Raw genomic sequence first — 26,908 nt, 5'->3', positions numbered from 1 at the left:
TTGGCCCAAGTAAGAGTCATTCATCCTCATACGATTTAGATTGTTTCAGCGAAGTAAGATCATACAAACCTACCATCAACACTACAAATTTGATAACCTTGCCACTATGTATTTCATTGATTCCAAACACCCAGTTTTTGTTCTACTCGGTTATAAACAAGACTGACAATACATTGATGGGGTGCTCTACAAAAGTAACATTCAGATTAGAGGGGCATCTGTAACAAGATATGACCACCATCACCCTTCATTGGCACAGGTATCCATTCTAATCAATAAGGGCAAAAAAAATGTAAGAACAAAATAATCAATAAAAGCTATACCCGCGCCTAAGCATCATCATTATTGAACTATATTCTGTTCTAATACATGTAACAAATGAGCTTTGCTTGAATCCTACTACTACCCCATAATGATATATAATATATATAAAAAATTTGATCTCAATTTCAAACCCCTGTTCTAAAGAGAGCATTAGAACGTGGCCAAAATCAGCACTGCATGGGGTCTTTGCATAAATCTTCGGCTACGGAATGCTGTTATCCTTTCAGTAAGATGATGCTTAAATATTTTCATACCCACCACGGTGCGACTGCTGCCATCTCCATGCAGTCTGCAAACTCTCTTTAAGATCAGTATATCGTGCTGTCCAGTTCAGTTCACGCATGATCTTAGATGGGTCACTATACACTTTAGCATAGTCACCAGGCCGGCGGGGTAGGTAATCAACATTGATTGGCTTTCCTGTAGCCTGCTTACATGCCTCCACAAAATCTTTTACCGATCTACCTGATTAAAGCAATCCAAAAAGAAGTCTTAGATTTCTATCAGAGGTATTACATGATTTACATCCCTCACACACAAGACAAGGAAATGCTATAAATTAAAATTATTATACTCTGTTTATCCTACCTTTTCCAGTGCCAACATTGTAGATTCCAACCTTTTTGGGCTCAGCCTTTTCAAGAGCTTTCACATGAGCATCAACCAGGTCAGTGACATCAATATAATCGCGTACGCAAGTGCCATCAGGTGTATCATAGTCTGTTCCTTTAACCTGCAAAGTGCAAAACAACAAATTAGAACAAATCAGAGTAGACACAATTATTTTAAAACTGATGTGGAGAAGCTTCCCCATCATTTATAGCAAAGTATTATCAACTAAAACCACATGGTTGTAAACTTGAGAGTTAAAAGTTTAAATGCTAATCATATTTATAGTCCTATCTCAGACAGATGATTTTTTTTTTTAATGTCTCTAGACAGCTGACTTTAAGGGCCTGTTTGGATTGAGGGAGGAGGGAGGGAGAGTACAGTAAAATTGGCTGAAAATAGGCTAATTTTGGGCCAATTCTTATCTACTCTACTCTACTCTACTCCCCCTCCCTCTCCCTCAATCCAAACGGACCATAAGACAACCTCTCCACCGATTCTATTCACCAGGTCCAGGTCTCACAGACTTCTCAAATTATTCATTTAAATTTGAGGATAACTTGCTTTTGAAGAAATGAACTGGCCATGACTTAAGCAAGATCTTTGCAACGTCAAAGAGGGACTTGTCATGTAATAACTAAGCTTACCTTCAGTCCAGGCATAATACCACTAGCTGCATCAAAACAAGCACCAGAGATTCGTCCATGTTCACGTAGTTCAGGTTTTGGAGCTTCACCTAATCTGCCCTCTGGATCTGACCCAATCACATTGAAGTATCTAACAATTTCAAAAAGGAAAAACAGATCCATGACAATCAGGATAATTGATTCTGGTCTATCAGAGTTCTTATTTTATAAGAAAAAAGAGAGCAGAGAGGGTGAAGTCTGGCCATCCATTATTGTTGTCACATGTCAAAAAAGGAGTTAAACTGATTTAAATAAAATAAGAGTACAGCTAAACCAAACCTTAGGATCATGACTGCCATGTTTGAATTTTTAGAATAATCCAAGATGATATCTTCTGCCATTTTTTTAGCTTTTCCATATGGATTAATGGGGGCCTGAAATCATGCAACAAAGTTTTGAGTCTTATAGCAATAAGACCACTTACACATATAATATAGTACTAGGCTACTAGCATGCCACCCCAAATTTTATTGCCTCACGAAAAAAAGGAAAACAAAACCAATAATCTTCTTCTTCTTTTTTTTTCTTTTTTTTTTTCCTGTTAAGTCCGACAATAAATAAAAATAATAATATTGATGTCAATATAACCAATCTTTATCCAATTAACAATTAAATTTTCAAAAAAAAAAAAAAAGGGTGTAGAACCCTCACCTGAGGAGTTACTTCCGTAATAGGCATCTTTTCAGGTTCCCCATATGTTGCACATGTACTAGAATATATCAATTTCTTCACACCATGTGCTGCCATGGCCTCTAATACTACCAAAGTATTTGATGTAATATTATGATAATACCTGTTGCAACAAGGTCAAAGATATAATTAGTAACATAATTTTACAAGTTTCCACGATATGAAGCACCAATTTACTTGCCGAAGGGGAATAAAGCAAATATAAAACAAAATAAACTTGAGCCAAGGAAAGTCACAAGATTAACTAGTTTCTCAAACATCACACATGAAAGGATATCGTGTACCCACTGTATACAGAAAACCCTCTCACAACACATGGGCCCCACACACTGGTGGGGGACCACATGTTGTGAGAGACCCACTGCATGCACCCAGCTCAAAATTACACTCAAATATCTTAGGCATAGCAAAACAAAGCATATACACTAGAACAAATTCCTATATGCAAAGCATGACTCATACAAAGTCAACCTTAATCCAAATCCAACTTTAACTTGCTGCCAGACCTGATAAAATGAATCCCGAATGGGCCAAACCCATCGATAGAGATTTCAACATTAGCAAGTTATCATCTCTCCACACCTCATTCCACATTGTGGATGGGCTTTAGCAATCAACTATGGTAAAGGAAAATGAATACATTTCAAAACATTATAGATTTAGTCACATTCCGTTTGGATATTATTACAACACAACAAAAAAGGGTATAATCCCGCTATGAAATTTCACATTCATGTTAATTGGGCCAAAATTTCATAGTTTTAAATTTGCTTGATTTTGATCCAAGCAAACCTTACAATTTCATGCTATTGTTAGAAAGTTGCTGACATTGAGAAATCTAGTCATAGCAAGTATCCTCCCAATCAGAGTGACTAACAAACTTTACATGCATCATTTACAATTTTTCTTATGTAAAACGTTTTAATGATAATCCCTGAGTTCTACATTCATGGTTTCCATAAAATTTAAACTTTTCAAGAAAGTTTGAATTCCTAAGATGCAAGAAATACAAGTCCCACAAGCGAGAACACTTTGTAATAGGCAAGGTTGACAGTTTAAATGTGCTAGATATCAAAAGCAATACTTACTTAAGTGGGAAAAGGGTGCTTTCCCCAACATATGCTACAGCTGCAAAATGCATAACAGCATCAAACGCATTCTCTGAGAATATTTTATTAACCTGAAAAATCTGTTAAGGTAAACTCCAGGTGTGGCTATTTATATTAAAGTAACAAGTCTTATATGAAGTTTATTTTATAAAGGGCACCTTCAATGTAAAAAAAAATATATATATATATATATATATATATAAAGGGCATAATAAGGATACGGCTTTTGCATCACCCAAGTCAGCATAAATAAACTGAAGTCTTCCAGGTTCTGGAAACAATTCTTGGAGAACCCTTACAGCACCCAGGTTTCCCCGTGAGAGGTTGTCCTGTCAAAAGGGAAAATCTCAAAGGTATGTAATTAACTTTGAAATTGCAAAATAATTTGAAAATACAATTTAGAGGTCCTGTCGAAAGAGAGAATCACACAGATATGGAATTAAAATTGAAAATGCAGAAAATAAAATTACATTTATAAGGAAAAAGGCATACCACTATAGTTACACGGTATTTGTCCTTCAGAAGTCGTAAGGTAGCATGTGAACCAATGTAGCCAGCACCTCCCGTTACTAGGACATGCGTTACCCCGTCTTCCTGATGGGAGAACTGGAAGAAAAAAGAATGAAAAATGTTCAGATTTGGAAATGTTGAACTTCTTTCAATTGAAAAGCAGTCATACCCCAACAAGTCATTCTTATCCAAGTTCCTTATCTAATGTCTTCACAGGAATCAAAGTGAGAATTGGATTGGGGAGAAAGAAAAAGGGGAAGGGGAGGAGGTGATCGTCCACACAAACAATCGTTCTAATTAAGAAAAGGATCAAATAGGAGTCTCCAAACAGCATGACAACATTACTAAGATCTGTACCTCAATCAAAAGAAGCAAATAAATATTATAGTCATGCATAAATTTTAGTTTTGTATATAAATCTGATATGATCAAGTGAAAGGAAATTACAGATGTGCAAAACAATTTGATCAGACTTACAACTCTTTCACACAAAAGTTTGCAACATTGACCTTTTGCATCAAGTAGGTTGTCAACAACAGTTAATTAAATACAAGTTGGTGTTGACCATATGAAAATGATTAAGTGGACAGCTAAGATAAACTCAATCAGTATTAATAACACCTAAATATTACTTCTTGGTGGTCATGCTGTTGACCTTTTAAATTATGTCTGCCATAAGGCAGCACCATTCATAGAAATGGGTATAACAGAATACTATACCAACAGTAAACTGGGTCTTCAATGACTGAATTTGATCAAGATATCTGGAAATCAAGAACACCACTTGAGGAAAACCCGGACAAAAAGAGTTTGAATATGTGTGTCTTTGTATCTAAAGATTTATATATATATATATATAAGTCTGTCTTTGTATCTAAAGATACTTTAAAATTACATTTGTGCCTCCATTGCGTTTAAAGAATAGCAGAATTAACTTCCATGTTGTGGTCGAAATATAAAGCCAAAATATAAACAGAAAAGTATCCTACATCAACGCATATGAAGGGCATTATGTAAGCATCCAAACCAGTGTATTTTACAGTTCAACAACACATTACTTATAGACAGGAATGTCTTACTGCAAGGATTAAACACTAAATCTTTAACTCCGAAGTAAAGGGAAAAACATTATATGATTTTATTGTTATATGCCAAGTCTAGATATTCAAAGTGATTATATTGAACAAATATTACAGATATATAACAGAAAAACACAAAAATCATGGGCGCCACTTTGCAGTAGATTCCTTTAACAAATGAGCTTCATTGGGGATGAGCCATAAGATTGTGTGTGTGTGTGTGTGTGTGTGTGTGTACAACTGAATAATTAAAATGAGAAGGTTATTTAAATATAAGACAAAGGAGTTACCGGGCTTGGAGAATTAAAACTTGGAGATTGCTTGAGCATAAGAATGCATAATGCTGTGAGGCCAGCAGCCAAAAGAATTTTGCCAACAAAGCTGCTCTTCTTTTTCGGGTCTGGGTAATCCATGCCTACAAGTATAACAGGACCACAAAACATCAAACATAAATATATAAATCCACTAAAACTTTGAAAGGAGATTAAAGAGAAACATAAAGTATAATTCAAGCATGAACATAACAAAATACCATATCATAATCAGAAAGCATCCAAAATAGACTTGAAAAAATAATTTTACATCGTAATTATTCAAATGAATTCAGACATAACAAGAAAGGAAATCCCACCTCCAAGTGACATAGATCGAGTGGACCTTGTTTGAGTTCTTCCCCTGCCAAAATTTAGCATTTGGCAACTACAAAAACAAAAACCCCTTCAATCCTAAGTGTAAGTTATTGTATAAGCAGGGCTCTTATCCTTTGCCTCAATGATCAAAGCAGATGTATCGTGCTGCAAAGCCTGCAATAAAAAAACAAACATGAATCATTAATTTTTTTTTTTTTTAAATATATATAAAACAACGGAATACAAGCAATTATAACTGGGGCTGGGGCCCTAACAAAGAAGAAAAAGCTAAAACAAAAAGCTATGATGATAACAAAGATATCAAAAGGTTTAATACAACGAATAGCCAGAAACATAAACCCAGGAAAGTTGAGCACCCAATTTCAAAACTCCATTGATTCTAGATCCACAGACAGAGAGACGCAGAACCAGACACTCATATGCTATTACAATTGAATTAGACCCCAAAAGTTTTCATCTTTCATATATTTTTTAAAATTTGGGTCTGAGCTGAGCGTACGAAAAGAGGCCTATGATTGTTTGTTCTGTCAGGACATGTCTGGCAAATAAAATAAAATAATAAAAAAAAAAAGAACCAATTTTTTTCAAACATGAAGGAAATCAAGCTAAACCCAGTAATTAACAGTTGAAAATCAAACATATAAGTAAGCAAACAATACAATACAATACAATACAAGATCCAAAGGTCCCATCAATCCAACCAAGATCAAATTTAAAAAAAAAAAAAAAAAAAAAACCAAACAAGGTCTAAGAGAGAAAGAGCAGAGAAAACCATTACCAACCCAATTAATTTTGAGAAAAGGTAATGAATAAGGATCTCTCTCTCTCTGTTATGTCTCTCTCCTGAAAGAGAAAGAGAAACCCCCTTGAAATCAAAATTTAAAGACTTTGACTTGTTACCATCCATGCATTCCTTAATCGCCACACAACAAAGTTAATTATTTTTAATGAAAGAAAAGGCAAAAGGGTGTTACCTTAAAATCTAAATTGAGTAGAACCCAAGACGATCGGAAACGTAAGAATAGGAAAGAAACTTAAATAAAAACCTCAAGAAACGTAAAAAGATGACCAGACAGACAAGGCCCTTTGAATGAGCAAAAAATAAATAAAGGGTGTGTTTGTGTATTCTCCAAAAATTGTGATCTTTGTTTGTATGTATGTATACCAGTACTAGCTTAGCTTTTCCTTTTCTATTTGTATTGTAATAGAAGGAGAATTCTCTGCCAACATGTCGTTGTTTATATCAATGTGTTGTGACAACCCAAGTGGAGGAGAGATTATAGAGTTTTTAATGTTTTTTTTTTTTTTTTGGTTTTCTATGGTTTATAGAGTATCTAATTTTTGTTGTTAGTTTGAAATTTATGGGACCTTTTAGATTTTAATTTTAAGTTTATGGGAGTCACTGTCCAATAATTAAATCCCATTTGTGTTTCAATTTTGGTAGCGAAGAATGCGGGGTTTGAGACTTTGAGTCGGTCACGAATTGCATGCTCACCACTCCATAACACAAAACACAACACATCAACACACCAGCCACCCTTCATGACCAGACTTTGACAGCGTTAGATCAAATTTTGGGGCCCACACCTTTTGTGGGACTCGTTAAACTAGGACACCTCGCCACAACACGTTTGACTTTCTTGTTTTTTGGTATGGGTCTGTGGATTTTTCAGATTTTTTTTTTCTGTGTGTCTGTGGCTTTTCTTGTGATTAGCTATCTGCTGCAAAGCTTATCTTCTTCAATATCTTCAATGTTATAAATGCATTTTTTCTAATAAATTAATTAGCTTAGTTATTAAACTCAAACCGGACTGTCAGGTGGTTGGACTTGTTTATTTGATTCTTTTATTTGATCATGCATATTCAACCAGTAAGCTACTGGACAAAGTGCCTCGTAGTTGAATTGGTATCTCTACATGTACAAAGTGTTTAGAATTTAAGAAAAAAATGATTTAAGCTACAGGGTCAATAGTATATTGTAATTATTTCTCAAAAAAAAAAAAAGACTAGTAAGCTTGATTAAACAAGTAATTTGACTTTTAGACTGAATTATTGTTTGATTTTTGTTTAATAACTATGAAATTTATCCAAGTTTCAAATCCCCTTATTCTTAATTATAACAATCCATGTTATGGAAAAAACTTTGGAAGTTTAAATATTAAAAATCTCTCATACTCTTTCACGGATTAGGATAATAGAGATAGATTATGGATTGTAATAATTTTTTTTTAATATGATTTCTTTTAATTATAGCTATCAATATTATCTCAAAAACTTTGGAAGTTTAAATTTTGAAAATTCTCCCATACTCTTTCACAGATTAGGATTATAGAGATAGAGTATGGATTGTAATAATTTTTTTAAAATATGATATCTTTTAATTATAATTTAGAGATTTTATTGGATTAATAGGTTAAATTAAAAAATTAATGGTCCCTCTCATCACTAAAATTATATTTTGGTAACAGATTTAATACAAACTAGCATATAACTCATAAATACATATGGATACATTTAAAATTAAGCACAATTTTTATCATAAAAATATAAATAATTATTAAAATTATCTTTTAAAATAAACATAATTAGTCACATATTAACATTATTACCTAAATTTAAAACTACTTATTATCATTTTTTTTCTAATTATTAATAAGATAAAACATGTGGTGATCTTTGTTGTGTGGTGATTTTTATTGAGTATATGTGATTGGTTTTTATTGTTTATAATTTTATAGTTCATTAATATTAAATTGTTATTATTTTGCACTTATTAACTCACTTGGCACAAAGATTAAAATACTTAAGTAAGCATATGACGCAAAATTAGCCCGCAATTGAATTCCAATTTAGAATCTAATTAAATTTTCTCTAAGTTTTAACTTTAATTTTGTACAACATTAGCTCACTTTGAACAAAATTTATAAATAAATAAAATATATATATATATATATATATATATAAACACATGGCACAAAATCAAACAATAATTGGAATCTAATTTAGAATTCAGTTGGATTTTCTCTCAACTTTGACTTTAATTATATATATAATTTTTTTTTACAATTTTTTTTATTGTTGAGTGTTGACCTTCACAATTATGATTTATGTAATCTGCCATTGAGCATATAACCTACAATTACAAATTCAAATTATTTTCTTTATAATTGCAACGTCCTACTAAAAGTGGACTATGATGATTAAAAAAAAAACTGTCTCTTTATCAAATTTTCCGCTTAAGAATAATTAGTAAGAGGGAAAATAAAAATAGTAAACTCATAAACATATAACCTTTTTTATAAGAATAATATAATATAATATAATATAATATATCTATCTATAAGATGCTATGTTTTTTTGTTGACTTCTTCTAATATTGTTATTTCTTGTAATGTTGTTATTGGAGGAACAACCTTTCTCCTAAACTTTTTTTGTTTTTGCTTTTGGTTTTAGGAAAGTTAAGGGAACCCACACTTCTAACTAAGTGACTCCGCAGGTAGCGTTGTAGTTCAATTGGTTTTTTCTGGTATTTCTAATAGAGATTTTTAAGGTTCAAATCATCTCCCTCTGTTGTAAATTATAAGTATCAAATTATAATTAAAAAAAATATAAGTGACTCCTTATTCAAAAATTAGAGAATCACATAAAACTCACAACTTTTGCTATGATTATCCACGTAACAAATTGTGAATGGTAGATTCACATAAAAGTAAAACAATCTTTAAGCCACGTAGAATAGTTGTGACTTATTATGTGAACTAGAATTACTCCTCCTTATTATATAGTTTAAACTTTAAATTTTTCTTTCAATAAAAAAATAAAATTAAATTAAAAAACTTTAAAACTTTCGTATGTAATTTCAACTTTAAAGCTTCCCCTATATGGTCCAAAGACTCCAAACTGTAAAGCTTCCTTTAAAAAGAACAAATTAAATTAAAAAGTTTAAACACCCTCCCCCTCTTCTTAAAACATAGTCTCCGTTACCTTATAAACTGTAAACCTTCCTTATATGATTTAAACTTTTTTTTTAAAAGATTGAATTCTAATTTGCACCTTAAAGTTCAAAGTAATTTTGATTTTTGCCTCCCAAAACTTCAAAATTTGGACCCATACATTTAACATCACATATCATTTGGATTCAAGTCTTTTCGTCAATGCATGTGTTTGTTAAGTGGCAACCAAACTCATAACAACATCATTTTTTCATTCAAATCTATAATATTTTATCAAAAGTTTTCAAATTTTTGATTCATAAAACACATCATTTTATATGAGGTGGCACTTAACATAGTCCTAATCATGGCTTATGGACAAAAGAACTAAAATCCGATCAATATAATAACATTAGAGGTACAAATTCAAATTTTTAACTTTATAGGGAGAATCAAAATTACACCAAACTTTAAGGTGCAATTTACCCAAAAATCTTTTATCAAATAACACTATGCCAACAATGGCCGAGGGAAAAAAATAATAATAATAATATTTCACATTGTATTTTCATTTAAAATAAGAATAGGTAATAGGAACATAAAACTTTTCATAATTCGTTTCATAATTGCGAGGAAAAAAATAAATATCCCCACAGAAGAGTTTGCTAAAGGGTTACTAGCAAATTTTTATCTATACATGCAACTAAGTTAGAATTCTTTAAGTAACAATCTTGGAGAATTCTATGAATTTCTTTAATGGTGTAAAAACAATTGGTAAAAACCGTCCTTTTCAATATTGGTGGTAACTGACCTATCTCCCACAACGGTAGCATGCACTTCACATGAGTTAATGAAGGTTGCCAACTTGCCATTGCTATCAAAAGACCTGAACAAAACGATTGCTCACCTATGCTAGATTGCTGGTGGTAATTATTGCTCGTAGACTAGCCTGACCAGGTACTACACAATAGTTAGATCTCGACCAATTTTTTTTAAAAGGCTATATAATTACACAGTAGAGAAGTATAATTAATTAGAAATGTCTCTCCTATACATAATTATTACACACGTTGTACACGTACATAATTTTCTGAACTAAAATCGTGACCTCATGATATGTGTAAAAGTGGCGCAGCGTATGTGTTAGATATGTGTAATAGGTGTGCGTGCAATATACATTATCTCTAATTTATAACTAGTATCTTCCCAAAACAAAACATGCATTCTAATTTCCTCATTCAACTCATACCATGCACATATAGGAAGCTTTGGAGTATACATTATCTTTCCAAACTCTAATTTTCCTTCCTGCAATTCCATGCACATATATTTTTATTATTTTTACAAATTTTTTAATGAGTATAATTTTTTTTAAAATACATTATTTTGGGCACTTAAAGACAATTATCTAATAGAATTAACCGGACAATTAAATTAAATAGGGTTAAGAGTTAGAGGACTAAATTGACCAAAATTTAAGTCATAGAATTGAATTCGTAAAATTAAAATGGTGTGATTTGTAGTTTAGCCTATAAAAAATTCTAATGCATATGTTTATGTGTATGTTAGTGTTTATGTTGATAAAGTTTTTTTTAAAATATTGTATTTAAAACAAATGATTCTTAATTTTCTACATTCGTAACTGTGGGCCAGAAAATTCATGGCCCAGGCCCGCCCTATATCAAGGCCCAAGGCCTGATCTGAGGAGACCTATTGTCAAGGAGGAGTTTAATGCACGGATAGGATAAGTGAAAAGACTGTCCATACTGTAGTAGAGAACTCTATGTCTGACAAGCCCCTATTCTTGACCAAGCTATTCAACCTTTACGTCTACTCCCAACCACTTGAGGTATGGGCGGATAGGACAAGTCTTCTGCCCCGAAGGTAAAGCTCACACGTGGACCCTAAAGAGAGGAAGGAATACGAGTATAAAAGGAAACGAAAGCCAAGAGAAAAGGGGGGGAAGAAAAAGGAGAAGAAGGGGAAGAACTTAATGCTCCTCGGACTAAGTCCGAGGAGTCCAACCCCTCAGGCTACGAAGCTGTAGGGCTTGGATGTTCAAGCTGAACCCTTTTCTACATGAGTCCCCCTAAAATCAGGACCGGACCATCGCCCCATGATCAAAAGCAAGCCTTTTAAGCCCATTCTCTACAACTCATATTGTGAGGGATCTTTCATGTGCGAGCCCAACGTCATTCTTGGGCCGTTAAATAATCTTGTCCCTACAGTAACCCTTTAGGATTTTTAAATGTCATATTTTATTTACTTTTGTCATATGCAATGTTATCGTATTTTACATGTTTTGTCCTATAATAAAATTCACATGTTTTGACTGTTTAATAGGTGCCATATTCATGGCAATGGATATTCCTAATAGCAGTAGCTCCTTTTATAGAACAATTCTTCTTGTTTAAGAAGTTAATTCAATGTTACCTAAAACAAAAATAATATATTCGAATCCATAGTTGACGTTACTTTCTTCTATGCTAAATTTATAAATTGGGTAAATTTATGTGTTGTTATTGAGAACCAAATAAACTATAAAGATGCAAGGTAACAAAAAGGCAAAGGGGTAAACCCTTACATTTATATATTTTTTATTTAGGAGAGATAATTTTAGAAATGAATTTGTATCATCTCTATTTGATTGAATAGGATACAATTTGCTTTTATCCGTCTAGAATGGAGACAAAACTAATAGGAAAATGAATATAAAATTGATTTGTTAGATCCTTATTAGTTATTGTCGTAGTCTTTACTGATTTCAATGCTATCAATATTTATTACTCTTTCTACTATGTCATTAAGTCCATATGTATAATTCAACTGCCCTCCATATCCCGCTACAATGTACTAGCAATACTATTATAGGTATGATCTAAAAATGAATTGGGATTAAAAAAAAAAAATTTCTTAATATTTTTTATTTTTTTAGAAAATATATTTTTAATTTTCTTATGAATTTAATAATTTAAATTTTCTTAAATTTTCTATTTTTTTCTCAAATTTTATTATTATTGATTTTATGAATTTTTGTAGTGTAAGAAAATTAAAAAAAAAAAATGATGTATTTTTTTTTATAAAAGAAGTATATCATTTTAGGCGCTAAATGGTGATCATCTAACGTCATTGGAAAAAAGTTAAAAATTAAAAGAACTCAATTGAACGAAATTAAAGTTACAAAACTTAATTGCATTTTAAGTAAACTTAGAGAGTGTAATTTTAATTTAGCATATAAGAAATGCAATGTATATTGATAACTATATGTATATGCATATGTTTATATTTATGTTTATGAAGTTTTTATTAAATATTGTATAAAAAAATGCTTCTTAATTTTCTATATTGTAATCCTTAAATTTTTTATTTTTATAAAACATAGAAATTCTACTCTAACCTAATCTAAGTGTATATGTGTGTAAAATTTCCTCCTAGAGACTTAAACATCGGCTTTTCTCTTAGGCCTCAACACTACAAGCACTTGTGGAGTGACTATCGTGTCAAGTGTACGTGGTGGTAAAATCTTTTAAATTGAATATAAAAAGTAAACATAATATGTTAAAATTAATTAAGCATCTTATGAAAAATTATAAATAAATAAAAAATTTACATATTGACAAATAAAAAGTAAATTCTTGAATTAACTTATTATATTTTTAAATTTCAAAAGTAAATAGTTTAGTTTAAATGTCCAAGAAAACATATAGGGTTTTATAGTTAAGATCCTTTAGATTTCTTAAGATAATTTTATCATGGACTTCATACAATCCTATCCATACATTTTTAAATGAGTGAATTGAATATAACCATTTCATCAATAATTTAAACTAGTGGTTGACTCGTGCTTTGCATGGTTTTTTTTTTTTTTTTTTTTTTTGTATGTGTAAATATTAGAAATATGGTATTATCTAATGTTTGAATTTCTTTGCTTAAAAAATGTTTACATTTGAACTAAATTAAATAATGACTAAGTTGACATTGTCCTTCTTAACCAAGTCCACCTTCAATTAAATGTTCTTTATTCCATTGTTATTTATTCAGATAGTTAGTGAACACTTTTAAACACATAAACAAATGTATGCTTATGCAATTTATATATAAATAATCAAACAAATATTTATGCACATTATTTAAATCTAATACATATGATGATCATATGGTTGAGCTGTGTCATTCCACCTCAAAACCAATTGGTGATGAAGAAGACACACACAAATCTTTTATGGCATTCGACATCACGCCCCATGGGCCTGCTTTTAAAGAGGTTGTAAAAAGTCGAATTATGGTCCCCCCAACACTTTTAATCCAAAATCTTAGATTTTTCCATGATTAAAATCTATTTGCCAATTAATTGATATGAACAAAAGAAAATCAATGAGAGAGAGAGAGAGAGAGAGAGAGAGTTAAATATGAAAAGAAAAAAAGTAAAATAATTGGGTTTTTTCTTTTTACTTATTTCTCCTCATTTTTAAGACTATTTTTTTTATATAGAAAAATGTTAAGAATGCTTTGGAGAGTATAAGAAAATGGATACCGGAGAGTTAATTAGATTTATCATTTAAGTAGTTAAATTATTAATTTGATCCTCCCATTTTCATAAGGCAGCATACCAAGATAGCGAAAATAAAAAGATGGATCAAAACATCGTTAGGTGCAAGCTTATGTAGTTTAGCAAATATATGAGCAAACATAAAATGAAAGTCTAAAACTTTCATAATTAGGTGACGATCTAAACATGCACTAATATTGATTATTGTCACCAAGCATAGAGGAAGGTGGTTGATGATAAAGACCATGATATAAAGGGCATGATCCATCGAATATTAATTGTAACGATTTTGTCACACAAAAATTTATTAGATTAAATTAATTTCATTCTTTGATCTCCTCTCAATTAAAACATTAAAAACTTTTACTTTCTCAAACAAAACAAAAAAATTGTCTAACTTTTACTTAGACAAATGAAGCACACATCACATACGATTTTATAACCACACTTGTCAATGCCTTTATAAAGTTGAGGGATGTATTGAGATAATTAATATTTGAGGATCAAATTGAACTTTTTCTAATTGTTGAAGGACTAAATTAGTAATTCTTTTTTTCTTTTCTTTTTTTCCTTCCTGCAAGTCTATGCACATATATTTTTGCTGAGAAAGCCTCAAATTGGCATCTGAATTTTGATTCAATAATTTCTTCTGTTGAGTTTGCTTCCAAGAAGTGTGAAATTCTATCGTACTATCTTTTTTAAAAAAATTTGAATGTTTGAAGGACCCAATCTAAACAAATGTAGACTACTATATTAGACTAGATTCATCTCTCGCACTTTACGCATGCAATAATTCTCTTTTTTATTTACTTGTTTTTTTGGTTTAGTGTTATAATATTTAAAAGTGATATATAAATAACTATGTGTTTTTTATTTTTTAAAGAAAGAGGTAAGGTAACGTAAAATAATGTTTAAAAATGAGATAAAAATAGTATCTTAAGTTTTAGGCTGAATAGAGAAAATAAAGGAAAAAACCTAAAACTTAGGAACAATAAATTACTATTTTAACCAATTTGTGTTTTTTAATTTGAATTATTTAACTAAAAAATAAGGGTATTTTAGAGAGTTTATGAATTTGTGTGAGGGTATTTTAGTACGCGAAAAGTTGAAACCCAAACAAGAAATTAATCATGTTATTAATAGTATAAATATATCCTAAAGTTTTTCAACCCAATATGCTAAAAACTTTGAAGCCTATTCAAATTCACAATCTTAAAAATTCTATCTCAAGTGTTTTGATATATGGGTGATTTACACTCTTAACAACTTTAAGCTTTTACAAACTCTCACAATTTTTTCTTTTTTGTTCAGATATCTATATAGGCATTTATAAATAAATAAATATATATATACACACACACACACATACATTGATAGTTGGAAGAGGGAGAATTTGAACTCTGGATCTCCTAGGAAGACCAAGAGATGCCAACCAGTTGAGTTATAATTAATGACACTTTTTTTATAATTATAATTAGTGACACTTAATTTGGTTTTTGAACAAGTTATAGTATTTCAAGATTTAAAACAAAATACTTTATAGCCATAAATAAAAGTGTAAAATCGAAAGAAAGTATGATTAGTTGATCAAAATAACTTAACATTTAAATAACGGATTGCTTGAATAAAATTAAGCAGTTCGGTATTTTTCTTTGAAAATAATTTGCCAGTTTTTCATTGATGCGGGAAGCAAAAGTGTCAAAAAATAGAACACGTCTACTTATAGAAAACAAGAAACAAAACACATTTGCTTCTAAAAATAACCTCGAATTCACGAGAGTTCCTCAAATCCACAAGGGTCCTTTAATCCACAAGGAGAATGGGTCTGGAATAAAAAACGTTTACAGACTTAGGGACCTATTTAAAGGCTCCGTAAAACTTGACAGACAAAAAATATATTTTAAAATAACTCATAATTAATACCTAACCATAATGGGGACCAAATTTGACCTATAAAAAATTAAAAGTATCTAAAAACAAGGAAATAAATGCCCTAAACCTAAAATAACGAAAATTACATAAAAATAACAAATATAACAAATTACATAAATTAATTTGAAGATTCTGTCCTACATCATTCACGATTTAATTATTTATTTTTTGCAAATATGGTATTTCTTTCGTAACAATCCACAATTTTGTATGATTCAACCATCGATTTTGTACAGTTTTAATAACCAAGTCTATAGGTTAACATTCTTTTTAGGCCGAACTCTATAGGTAAATAAATGCAATAAGATAAATAAGATAGGAACAAAAATCGGGTAAGGGTGTGAGAGATTTCAGTCCCCATCCCCACCCCTACTTAAAGGGCAAAATTTGCCAAATAGTAGATTTTTAGAAAAAAATTTGCTACATAGCATGCGGATGAAACATTTTAGTTAGTTGGACTGTCTTTGAAAATCGAGTTTAACAAACTCGAGTTCCAACTCATTTCCTCTTAGATGAAGCCTGACATGGACCCAAAAAAAAAAAAAAAAAAAAAAAAAAGAAAGATGGAACTCGAATCTAAGAAACTCAAGTTCCATTTGTACAGAACTCGAGTTTCCTAAACTCGAGTTCCGTGTGAAAAAACTTGGAACTCGAGTTCCATTTTAAAAAAAAAAAAAAAAAAAAAACAGTCTAACTAACTAAAATGTTTCCTCCACATACTTTTTTGCTAATATTTTTCCAAAAAGATGCTTTTCTGCAAATTTTTCCCTACTTAAAGTCACTTCAAATTTCAAACCAACCCATACTTGAATGTTGAAACAATGCAATATATTTATCCTAAAACCTACCTATCTATATTAAGCTACCAATTTTGGCGGCCTCCCCCGCCTACCCCCATCAAGCCAATAATAAAAACCAAGAAGAAACTAAACTCATAGCTACCAAAGCCCAACAAATTCAAAAACAGAAAACTGATCATATATTACTTGAATATGAATTCATCGCCACCTCTTTCCTAACCTTGCATAAGTTTATGTCGTTCTCCATATTGCCACCTTAGAAATTTTTTTCACGACTTGTTGATGTAGAAGATTATGATTAGTACAATATAACTTTCATTGGATCACCACTAACATTATTTTTAGTATATATCAATCACAACCTTTTTAAAAATATATATAGAGAGAGTTTTAATCTATAACGTCTGCTTCTGATGATTGAGCTATTTATCATTATATCAAGACACCAATTGATTTTTGGTGTAGACGAGAATTGAACCCCAGATCTCTTATTCAACAATTGTTAAAAAATATTGTAGCTTAAGATTTATTGAAAATGAAAACATTAATACTTGTTATATTCTTTTTCAACAAAAAAATCATGATTATGTAGTTTATTTTGTTGGTGTATTTTAATAAAAATAATTTAATTTTGTGTTGACAATTTTATTGTTACAAAATTTAAATATGAAATATAATACCCCATTAGTGTTGGGGAGATAACATCTTGGAGAACCTCTAAATTTTTTTTATAGGAAAAAGACAGGAAGCTTTTATTAACATACAAGGACATCACTTAACCTAGATGCTTAAACTTACAAAAACTAACATATTGGGACATCACTTGACCTAAAAGTTTAAACTTATGAGTTTGAGCTCAATTATGTTATATTAACCACTATTTCATCATTGCTATTTAATGCAGGACTTCATTCACACATGTATACATAACAATCTTCCTCTCACGTGTGAGTCCTTACCTCTTTGTGGGTTTCAAGACCTTTTTGTGGGCCTGTGGGCGTAAGCACCCGCGACAGGTCATCCTCCCTTGGGTGAGTATGTCTTGGCCTAGGGTAGACCATGGCAGGGGTATAAATGGAGTTGCCATCTAGTTTAGGTTTAGGAACCATAAATATAGAGCCCTTCATGGAAGGACTGATCTTTACAAAAGCACGTGTTCGGAATTTAGGTATGGAGATGGGAAGTTATTAGATACCCAACCCCACCCTACCCGTGGGACGGCTTCCACTCGTTGTGTTCCAAGTCTTAATCTCATTAAAGGCAAATTTAACATGTTATTCTAACTTACACACACACTAGCATGCATCTAAAGCAAGCAAACATGACAATATCATCCGTAAGCCATTCATCTATCTTGGCATTTAAGTATGTATTACTAAGGGAAGAAACATCACAAGGACGATTCAAGCAAGCATGTCAAGATACCTAGACATAAAAAACAAAGGGATTCAACCAAGCATATCATGTTTATCAATAAAAACAAATGCATGTTTATATAATTATGCATGACTTACCCTACTTACCTCACTGCATCACTATACCTATGCATCAATGCATGGTCATGGCATGTGCATGTTCATGGTATTCAAACAAAACAAAACTCTAATAATCATCAAAGGAATAGAGTAAACAAAACAAAACAAAGCAAAAACAAAGGAATAGAAACTTAAAGATAGATAAAGTAGGTTAAACAAAGACTAAAACATGTAAAGAGAAACAAGGGAAAAACAAATAAAAAAAGATTTAGGGTTTCTGGGCATGACTGTGCGTGCGCATGCATAGGGCACGCATACATGCAATCCTACTAGCTCCCTATTGTTTATGGGAATTTCCTTCACCACCACTTCATCCATGGACCTCTCGTATGCCATCTATGGGAAACACATTGATGGGCCTCTCGTATGCTATCCATGAGAACCACATCGATCAACCTCTCATACACCATCCATGGAAACCACATGTCAACCCACACTCACATCCATGGGAATCTGACCCACACTTCCTTGTTCATGAGAACCTTGTGCGTAACATTATCTAGTACCATTGGAATACTCCTTTGTTAGGTCTTTTTCTCAAATCATTTGTATAATCTTCATGGGCTTGCACTTGTCCCCACTCCAATTGTGAAGAGGACCACGTCCCCACTCCATCTATGAAAGGAACTAACCTTGCCACCTTGCCACACAATACTATGGGCTCTAATACCACTTGTTGGGGAGAGAAATATCTTAGGGAGACTCCTTGAGTAGTTAATATAATATATAGAGATACCACTTGACCCAAAATCCTTAAGTCCAATGAGTATAAGCTTAAGCATGTTATATTAACCATTCACTCTTCCCATTAATATCCAATGTGAGACTCATTACTTGACCACATGAATATTCCAACAAATATCTTGTTGGGAAAAAAAATATCTTGGGGAGATAGTTATGAGTGTGTTGATCAAGTTGATTATATATTAACAACTGTAAAAGAGATAGTTAATAAAACCCAAAAACAAACTTAATTAATAATTTTGCATTTCAAAAAACAAAAGGATTTTTTTTTTTTTTTTTAATGTTATGGTATAGAAATTTAAATAAATATTACTTATTGAATATTTAAAATTTTAAAAAATTTCCACTTAAAGTTATTGCCTTATGCCTTCAATTGTATTGAGCCAGCCCTGGAGATGTACACTATATATGCTCCTATGTTAGTGTGAAACATCTTAAAGATAAGGTATTCGTGCCTTAACTAATTAAGTATACACCAAAAATATTAATAGCTTAGGGTGCAATTACACACAAATGGACACACACATTTTAATTCAAAACATTTTGAATTGAAATCGTGAAATTTTAATTCAAAAATGAAATGTGTGTATGTTCTTGTGTAACAAGATGTATGTAAAAGGATTTACCCAATACTGTATTTTTCTCACTAGTATAAATTTATTAACAAAAATATGTTATTATTCATATGAATGCCTTTAGAAAATAAGTAAAATATGCATATTATTTATAGTGAACTTGTTAAACTATTGATATATATATATATATATATATCAAAGCTAATTTTGTCAATAATGAATATTTAAATGCCAATATTGATCTTCTAATTTTGTATTTTTTATGGCTAAAAAATTAAGTCTAGTTTCTACATTTGCTTTGCTCTCACAGGGGCTCAACCTCGCAGTGGTCCTTGTAGAGCCAATTTGGATTAAACGCCTTTTGCTTAACCTATTGTCAACTAAAAACCCTGCCAAGGTGCCCACAAAATCTGAAGAAGACACGAAAAATGTGATTATCAACCCAAGACTACTCTTCTTTCAATAGGGTGCTATGCAATACTTGGATGCTCATTTCAAAAAATTATTATTTTTATTAATTTTATAAAAAAAAGTTTTAATGTAAGAAATTAAATTTAAACAAAAACAAAACAAACAATATTATTTTGGGCACTTAATGACAATTACCTAGCATAAATTAACATGAGGACTAAATTGAATGAAGTTGAAAGTTAGAGAACCGAATTAACCAAAATTTAATTCACAGAATTGAATTCAATTTTAGTAAAATTTAAATGGTTTGATTTGTAATTTAGCCTATAAAAAAATTCAAATGTATATGTATATGTTTATGTTTATAAAGTTTTTATTTAAGTACTGTATTTAAAACAAATGGTTCTTAATTTCAACAACCTTTTAGGATTTTTAAATTGGTATATAAAGTTTATATAACAACTTAAAAATCCTAAAAGGTTTGGTTTTCAACAAAGTTCAATATTTAAATATCATTTTTTACTTACTTTTGTCATATCCAATGTTATCCTATCTTACATGTTTTGTCTTATAAAAAAAATTCACATGTTTGTTTGTTTTACCAGTGCCATATGCATGACAATGTATATTCCTAATAGTAGTAGATTCCCCTATAGCACAATTCTTCGTGATCAAGAAGTTGTTTGATTATCCACTAGTTGATCCCATTTTACCGGGAAAAAAAAAATGATAATACATTTAAATTCATAGCCGACATTACTTTCTTATATGATAAATTTATAAATTAGTTAATTTCTATGATGGTATTGAGAATCGGATAAACTACAAAGATGCAAGATAACAAAAAGGGAAAGGGGTAAATCCTCATATTTATATATATTTATTTAGAAGAGAGAATTTTATGAATGAATTTGCACTCTCTCTATTTGATTGAATATGATACAACTAGTTTTTATCTATTAAGAATTGGGACAAAATTAATAGAAAAATGAATGTGAAATAAATTTGGTATGTTGTAGGCTTGATGTTGTGTATGTACCTTCAATTATATTGTTTTCACACATGTATTTTCTCTTTTTCATTAATAGCATCGGTCATTATTTATAATATCTAACTGGACTTACACCTCTGTAATCCGATACAATGTACTAGCAATGCTATTTCAGGTATGGTCCAACAATGACTTAGGATTGAAAAAAAAAAAAAATATATATATATATATATATATATGTGTGTGTGTGTGTGTGTGTGTGTGTGTGTGTGTGTGTGTATTTTTACATTTTTTTATAAAATATTTTTAAATTTTTTTATGAATTTAATTATTTTATTTTAATTTTTTTTCAATTTTTTATTATTAGTTTTATGAATTTTAAGAGTAATAATTTTTTTTTAAAAAAAAAAAACAAAAATACATTATTTTAGGTGCTTAATGGTGATCATCTAAAAACATTGAATAATGTTAAAAGTTTAAGGACTAAATTGAACAAAATTAAAGTTACAGAACTTAATTGAATTTTAGGCAAAGTTGGAGGGTATAATTTTAATATAGCCTATAACAAATATAATGTATATGTATATCCATATGTTTATATTTATGTTTATGTAGTTTTTTTTGTTAAATATTGCAATTAAAAGAAATGGTTCTTAATTTTCTAAATTATAACACTTTAGAATTTTTAAAATGGTATATGAAAGTAAACATGATTTGTTATAATTAATTAAGCATCTTATGAAAAATATATAAATACAAAAAATTTAAAGGGCAATGTTTTTTGTAACCTTCTTCTCCAAAAAAAAAAAAAAAAATGGTTGTACCTTTAAGGTTACAACTTCTCTCAATATCTTTTTATTTGATGTGAGTTTACATATCCATCATTTGATTACATTTTCTTTTTATATTCTCTGTACTTGCAAAATTTTCAGAAATTTAAAGATCAATAGCTATGTCAACAATCCAATATTTAAAATTTAAGTTTATGTAGTTTAAATTTATGCATAAAAAAATAAGTTTATTGATCAAATAGTGAATAACATCTGATTGACATGAAAGTTAACATGTCTGTTGATGAACATGTAGAAAATGCAATTCAACAGTTAGATTTTCAAAATATGTAACCATGTTAATTTTTTAGTGGGAGTTATAATCTTGGACTACTACCAAGTTTGTAACCAAAATTTGTCCAAATATAAATATTAAAAAATAAAAAGTAAATTCTTGAATTAATTTTTTATATTTTTAAATTGGAAAAGTAATTAGCTTAGTTTAAATGTCCAGGAAAACATATAGAGTTTTTAGTTAAGATCCTTTAGATTTCTTAAGATAACTTTATCATGTAGTTCATACAATGATACAATCCTATTCTTATCCATCTATTTTGAAATGAGTGAATTGAATATAATCATAATTCCAATAAGTCGATAGTCAACTTTATGTATCATTCACAATGTGGTAAATTTCAATTCACTAAATTCAAAATGGATGGTTCAGTCATGAGTTCAATAAGGGCCGAGTCTTGAGGGTTGAGCTCTAGTGTCAATGCTAGTTTGGCCGTTTGCCCGTGCATTTTGCTCATATTGTACATTCTTGATTTTGAACTTGCTAAAGTTACCTCAAACCTTTTGAACTTCTCCACGTATTACTTCAATCATTCAGTCCTCCTTAGCCTCATAACTTGCTTGTTCTTGCCCTATGGCCAACTACTAGTCAATTATTAATAACGACCCGGTTAATCCCTACTACCTTCATGAGCTCTAGTCCAAATGTTAAGGCTTCCTATTTAGTCTCGTTGCTAGTAGTTGGGAACTCCAAACATATTGCTTAATTTGGTTTTGCCCCTCTAAGGGAAGTCAGCACCAACTATGATATGCCTACTTGGTGATTTGAAGACTCATTTACATCAATGACCTAATATTGGTCTTCACTTTGTTCTCTGTATTGGGAGTCTTTTGTACACTCTTGCTTTGTGTCCTCATGAAGTGTGAATTCTAGCACAAAGTTTGCTATGGCCTACATAATGTCAAAATTCACTTAATTCAACAGACCACTGAATGAGTCCTCTAGACATTCGGTCTGTGTAGGGATTTATTGAGGGGATAGAAAATCAATACAACAATGGTATGAGCTTAAAAGTAGTACTTGCATTTTCTTGTGATTTTCACTAATGAAAAGTATTGAATTTCTCGACATGCACATTTGCACTCCCCATCCATTCAAATACATTTCTAAGCACTTTGAAAAATGGGAAATATTTTTCAGTTGCTCAAAATGCGATCTTGTTCAAATTTACTACTCATGCTATAAGGTTTTATGTTTTCATTAATTGCTAATTGCCTAATTCAAGTTCACCCCCAAAAAGAGAGCCAATGACTAAAAAGCAAACTCATCTATTCAGGGAGTAAACACCACCAAATCAAGAAACTTTCAGCATGCTATAAAATAATCAAAATTTAAAATAGAAGGAAAAAAAAAACGCATGACATACTGCAATTGTTAGAGCATAGAGTATAAAATAGAATAAAAGAAAAATGAGATGATTTATATTGGGTTATGTTACTTATATAAATATTATCTAGATCTGGAAACACTTATAATATCCAACATTCCTATCAACCATACACGTTCAGTTTAAATGTCAAACAGAAAATACCACATGACTACATAAGGAGCTCCCCAATCGTTGTCAAGAACGTGTTACTTACTGGTTTTATACCCCAAATTAAAGCTGCATTCTCTACCAGCCTGGCTACATGCATTATATATACTTTCTAAAAAGACCATTGGCATATGCATAGTGGACATAAGTTCCTACAACTGTGGGACCAGTGATGATTAATCAAACATAAAACACAATGAAATAAGCAAGTAGCAATTAATCAAAACATAAAACCCAATGCACTCTCAATTAATCAATCAAACACAAAACCCAAATGAAGCCGCACTAGTCATGACCTAAATATGTTAGACTATTCCCATCAATTTGTGCAATTTTTTTTTTTTAGCATAATAACTTTTTTTTTTTTTTACATACTCACTTTTCAAAAACATTTTAAATCAGATTATTTATTTTACACTACATTTGATTAAAATATCAACTTTTTTAAAAATTTTGAATTATTTATTTTTCTTCACACATAACTACTATTATCTATTTTCTTCATTCATCATCAAGATACATAAAAATGAATAATGTCAATATAAATTTACACAGTTACTATAACAACCATATATTTTTATACAATTTTGCATAGCTTAATATGTGAGTGAATTTTAAACTTAATTGACTAAAATGTTATATATATATTTTTTTTACAAGCACAGTGATCCTCTTTTTATTTACAAGGTATATTATTGCCTATTATGTATTTTCATGCATACTTTATACTTACAAAGAAAAACATTATTTCATACACAAATTTTTTTTTATTTTTTTAGGAAATATTTCGTGCACAATTTAAATATTCGAAATATTCTCTATAAGATAATAGAGGGCTAGTTGTGTCAGTCTGAAGTAAAGCCGTCTGGATCTGGCAATTCGTAAAGTTCAGCTTTGATTCATTCAATTCAATGCTCGCCAAACTTGGTATTGACTTGTAATTTGCAGCCAATAAGCAGAATTAATTAGGCAGAATCAAAGAGAAATTGACATTGCCGTCACACTCAAAAATTAGTTTCAAGTGTCAAATCAAACATAAAAGACAAAACCCAATGCATTTTCAATTTTCTTTTCTCCTTTTTCTGAGCAAGTAAGGTGCCGACTCTATCGTTCTAATTATCCTAGGGGGGGCCATCTCTAATAAGGTTATTCCAAAAGAGCTAACCCAGCTGCTGGAGAAGGAATAGATGGTACGTAGTGGGCCCCCAGAAATTTCAAATGGAAGCCCAGGTTGTTAAAGTATGGACTGTGGATTTAAGAGTTAGCCTAGTCAAGAAACATTCCAAAAATCTCACCCAATAAAAGAAAAAATCCTATGCTTTATTTGAGAAACAATATGGGAATTTTTCCATGTAATGTATAAGAGGGGAGAGGATGGCTAAACAATGACATGACATGTAACCCCAAAAAAAAATTGTGAATTACCTTTAAAAGTGACATAACAAATAAGTTAAGAATCTTATAGCTTAATTGATATCTCTTTGTACTTTTAATAGATAAGACCAGAGTTTGAATCCCCTCACCTCCTTATAATTATCAATTAAAAAAAACAGACATATATAAGGCCTACCATATTCAACGAAAAAAAGGCCTACCAATTATTCTCTTGAAAAGAGAAAATTAAAAGATTTAGCTAAGAGGATAATCAGAAACAAAGCCCCAATGTAATTAGTGCATGGAGCTCATTGGAGTTTGTAAAAGTAGGTTTTACCACCCAAAAAAAAAAAAATTAAAGAGATTTAATTTTTTTTTTTTTTTTTTTTTTTTTATAATCGTGCTAATAAAATTTTTTTTTTTTTTTTTTAATTAGCCTAAAACTTAGGAACAGTAAATTACTCTTTTAACAAGTTTGTGTTTTTTAATTTGAATTTTATAATTAAAAAATAAGGGTATTTTAGAGAGTTTATGAATTTGTGTGAGGGTATTTTAGTACACAAAAAGTTGAAATCCAAACAAGGAATCCTGTTATTAATAGTATAGATATATCCTAAAGTTTTTCAACCCAATATGCTAAAACCTTTGAAGCCTATTCAAATTCGCAATCTTAAAAATTCCATCTCAAGTGTTTTGATATATGGGTGATTTACACTCTTAACAACTTTAAGCTTTTACAAACTCTCACAATTTTTTTTTTTTTTTTTGGTTCAGATATCTATATAGGAATTTATAAATAAATATATATATACACACACAAACATTGATAGTTGGGGGAGAGGGAATTTGAACTTTGGATCTCCTGGGAAGACCAAGAGATGCCAATCAGTTGAGTTATAATTAATGACATTTTTTTATAGTTATAATTAGTGACACTTAATTTGGTTTTTGAACGAGATACAGTATTTCAAGATTTAAAACAAATTACTTTATAACCATAAATAAAAGTTTAAGTACTGGGCCAATTATAGTTTGAAAGTGTAAGTGCGATGGTCACTCCACAAGTATAAGTGCTTGTGGGGTGTGGGGAGTAAGGGTCGAAGTTCAAGTCTCTAGGAGGGAGCTTCACACACATATACACTTAGATTAGGTTAGAGTAGAATTTTTATCTTGTAAAAAAAAAAAAAAAAGTGTAAAATCGAAAGAAAGTATGATTAGTTGAACAAAATAACTTAACATTTAAATAACAAATTGCTTGAATAAAATTGAGCAATTCAGTATTTTTATTTGAAAATAATTTGCCAGTTTTTCACTGATGCGGGAAGTAGAAGTGTCAAAAAACATAATACATCTACTTATAGAAAACAAGAAACAAAACACGCATGAGAGTTCCTTGAATCCACGAGGGTCTTTCAATCCACAAGGAGAATGGGTCTGGAATAAAAAAATGTTTACAGACTTAGGGACCTATTTAAGGGCTCCGTAAAACTTAATAGACAAGAAAATATATTTTAAAATAACTCATAATTAATACCTAACCATAACGGGGACCAAATTTGACCTAAAAAACATTAAAAATACCTAAAAACAAGGAAATAAATGCCCTAAACCTAAAATAACAAAAATTACACAAAAATACCAAATCATATTATTATTATTATTATTATTATAAAATAAAAGTTGGGCTTAGATGCCATGGTTGTGCCAAGTGGTTTTACTATATTGCAAAAAATTTTATAGATTTTA

General features: G+C 30.5%; 1 protein-coding gene across 5 annotated transcripts; it reads right to left on the bottom strand.

Moving 5' to 3' along the window:
• Positions 1 to 304: 304 nt before the first annotated feature.
• Positions 305 to 6,816, bottom strand: LOC126726785 (UDP-arabinose 4-epimerase 1-like). 5 transcript variants are annotated; one of them, XM_050432141.1, is made up of 12 exons: positions 6,632 to 6,816; positions 6,436 to 6,500; positions 5,639 to 5,810; positions 5,298 to 5,422; positions 3,911 to 4,024; positions 3,640 to 3,747; positions 3,398 to 3,489; positions 2,271 to 2,412; positions 1,899 to 1,993; positions 1,581 to 1,710; positions 913 to 1,057; positions 305 to 789 (listed from the first exon to the last, which is right to left on the bottom strand). In XM_050432141.1, exons 3-12 carry the CDS (start codon positions 5,697 to 5,699, stop codon positions 563 to 565), a joined length of 1,239 nt encoding a protein of 412 aa, XP_050288098.1. In that variant the 5' UTR covers positions 5,700 to 5,810; positions 6,436 to 6,500; positions 6,632 to 6,816; the 3' UTR covers positions 305 to 562. The 5 variants fall into 5 exon arrangements, with proteins under 5 accessions (XP_050288098.1, XP_050288101.1, XP_050288097.1 ...); XM_050432144.1 differs by having other exon boundaries at positions 6,440 to 6,500; XM_050432140.1 differs by lacking the exon at positions 6,436 to 6,500.
• Between the last annotated feature and the right edge of the window lie 20,092 nt (positions 6,817 to 26,908).

The sequence above is a fragment of the Quercus robur genome, chromosome 5, assembly GCF_932294415.1.
Source record: "Quercus robur chromosome 5, dhQueRobu3.1, whole genome shotgun sequence".
NCBI classification, from domain to species: Eukaryota; Viridiplantae; Streptophyta; class Magnoliopsida; order Fagales; family Fagaceae; genus Quercus; species Quercus robur.
The sequence above is the reverse complement of the archived record's forward strand: the minus strand, read 5'-3'. Positions and strand labels throughout refer to the sequence as shown.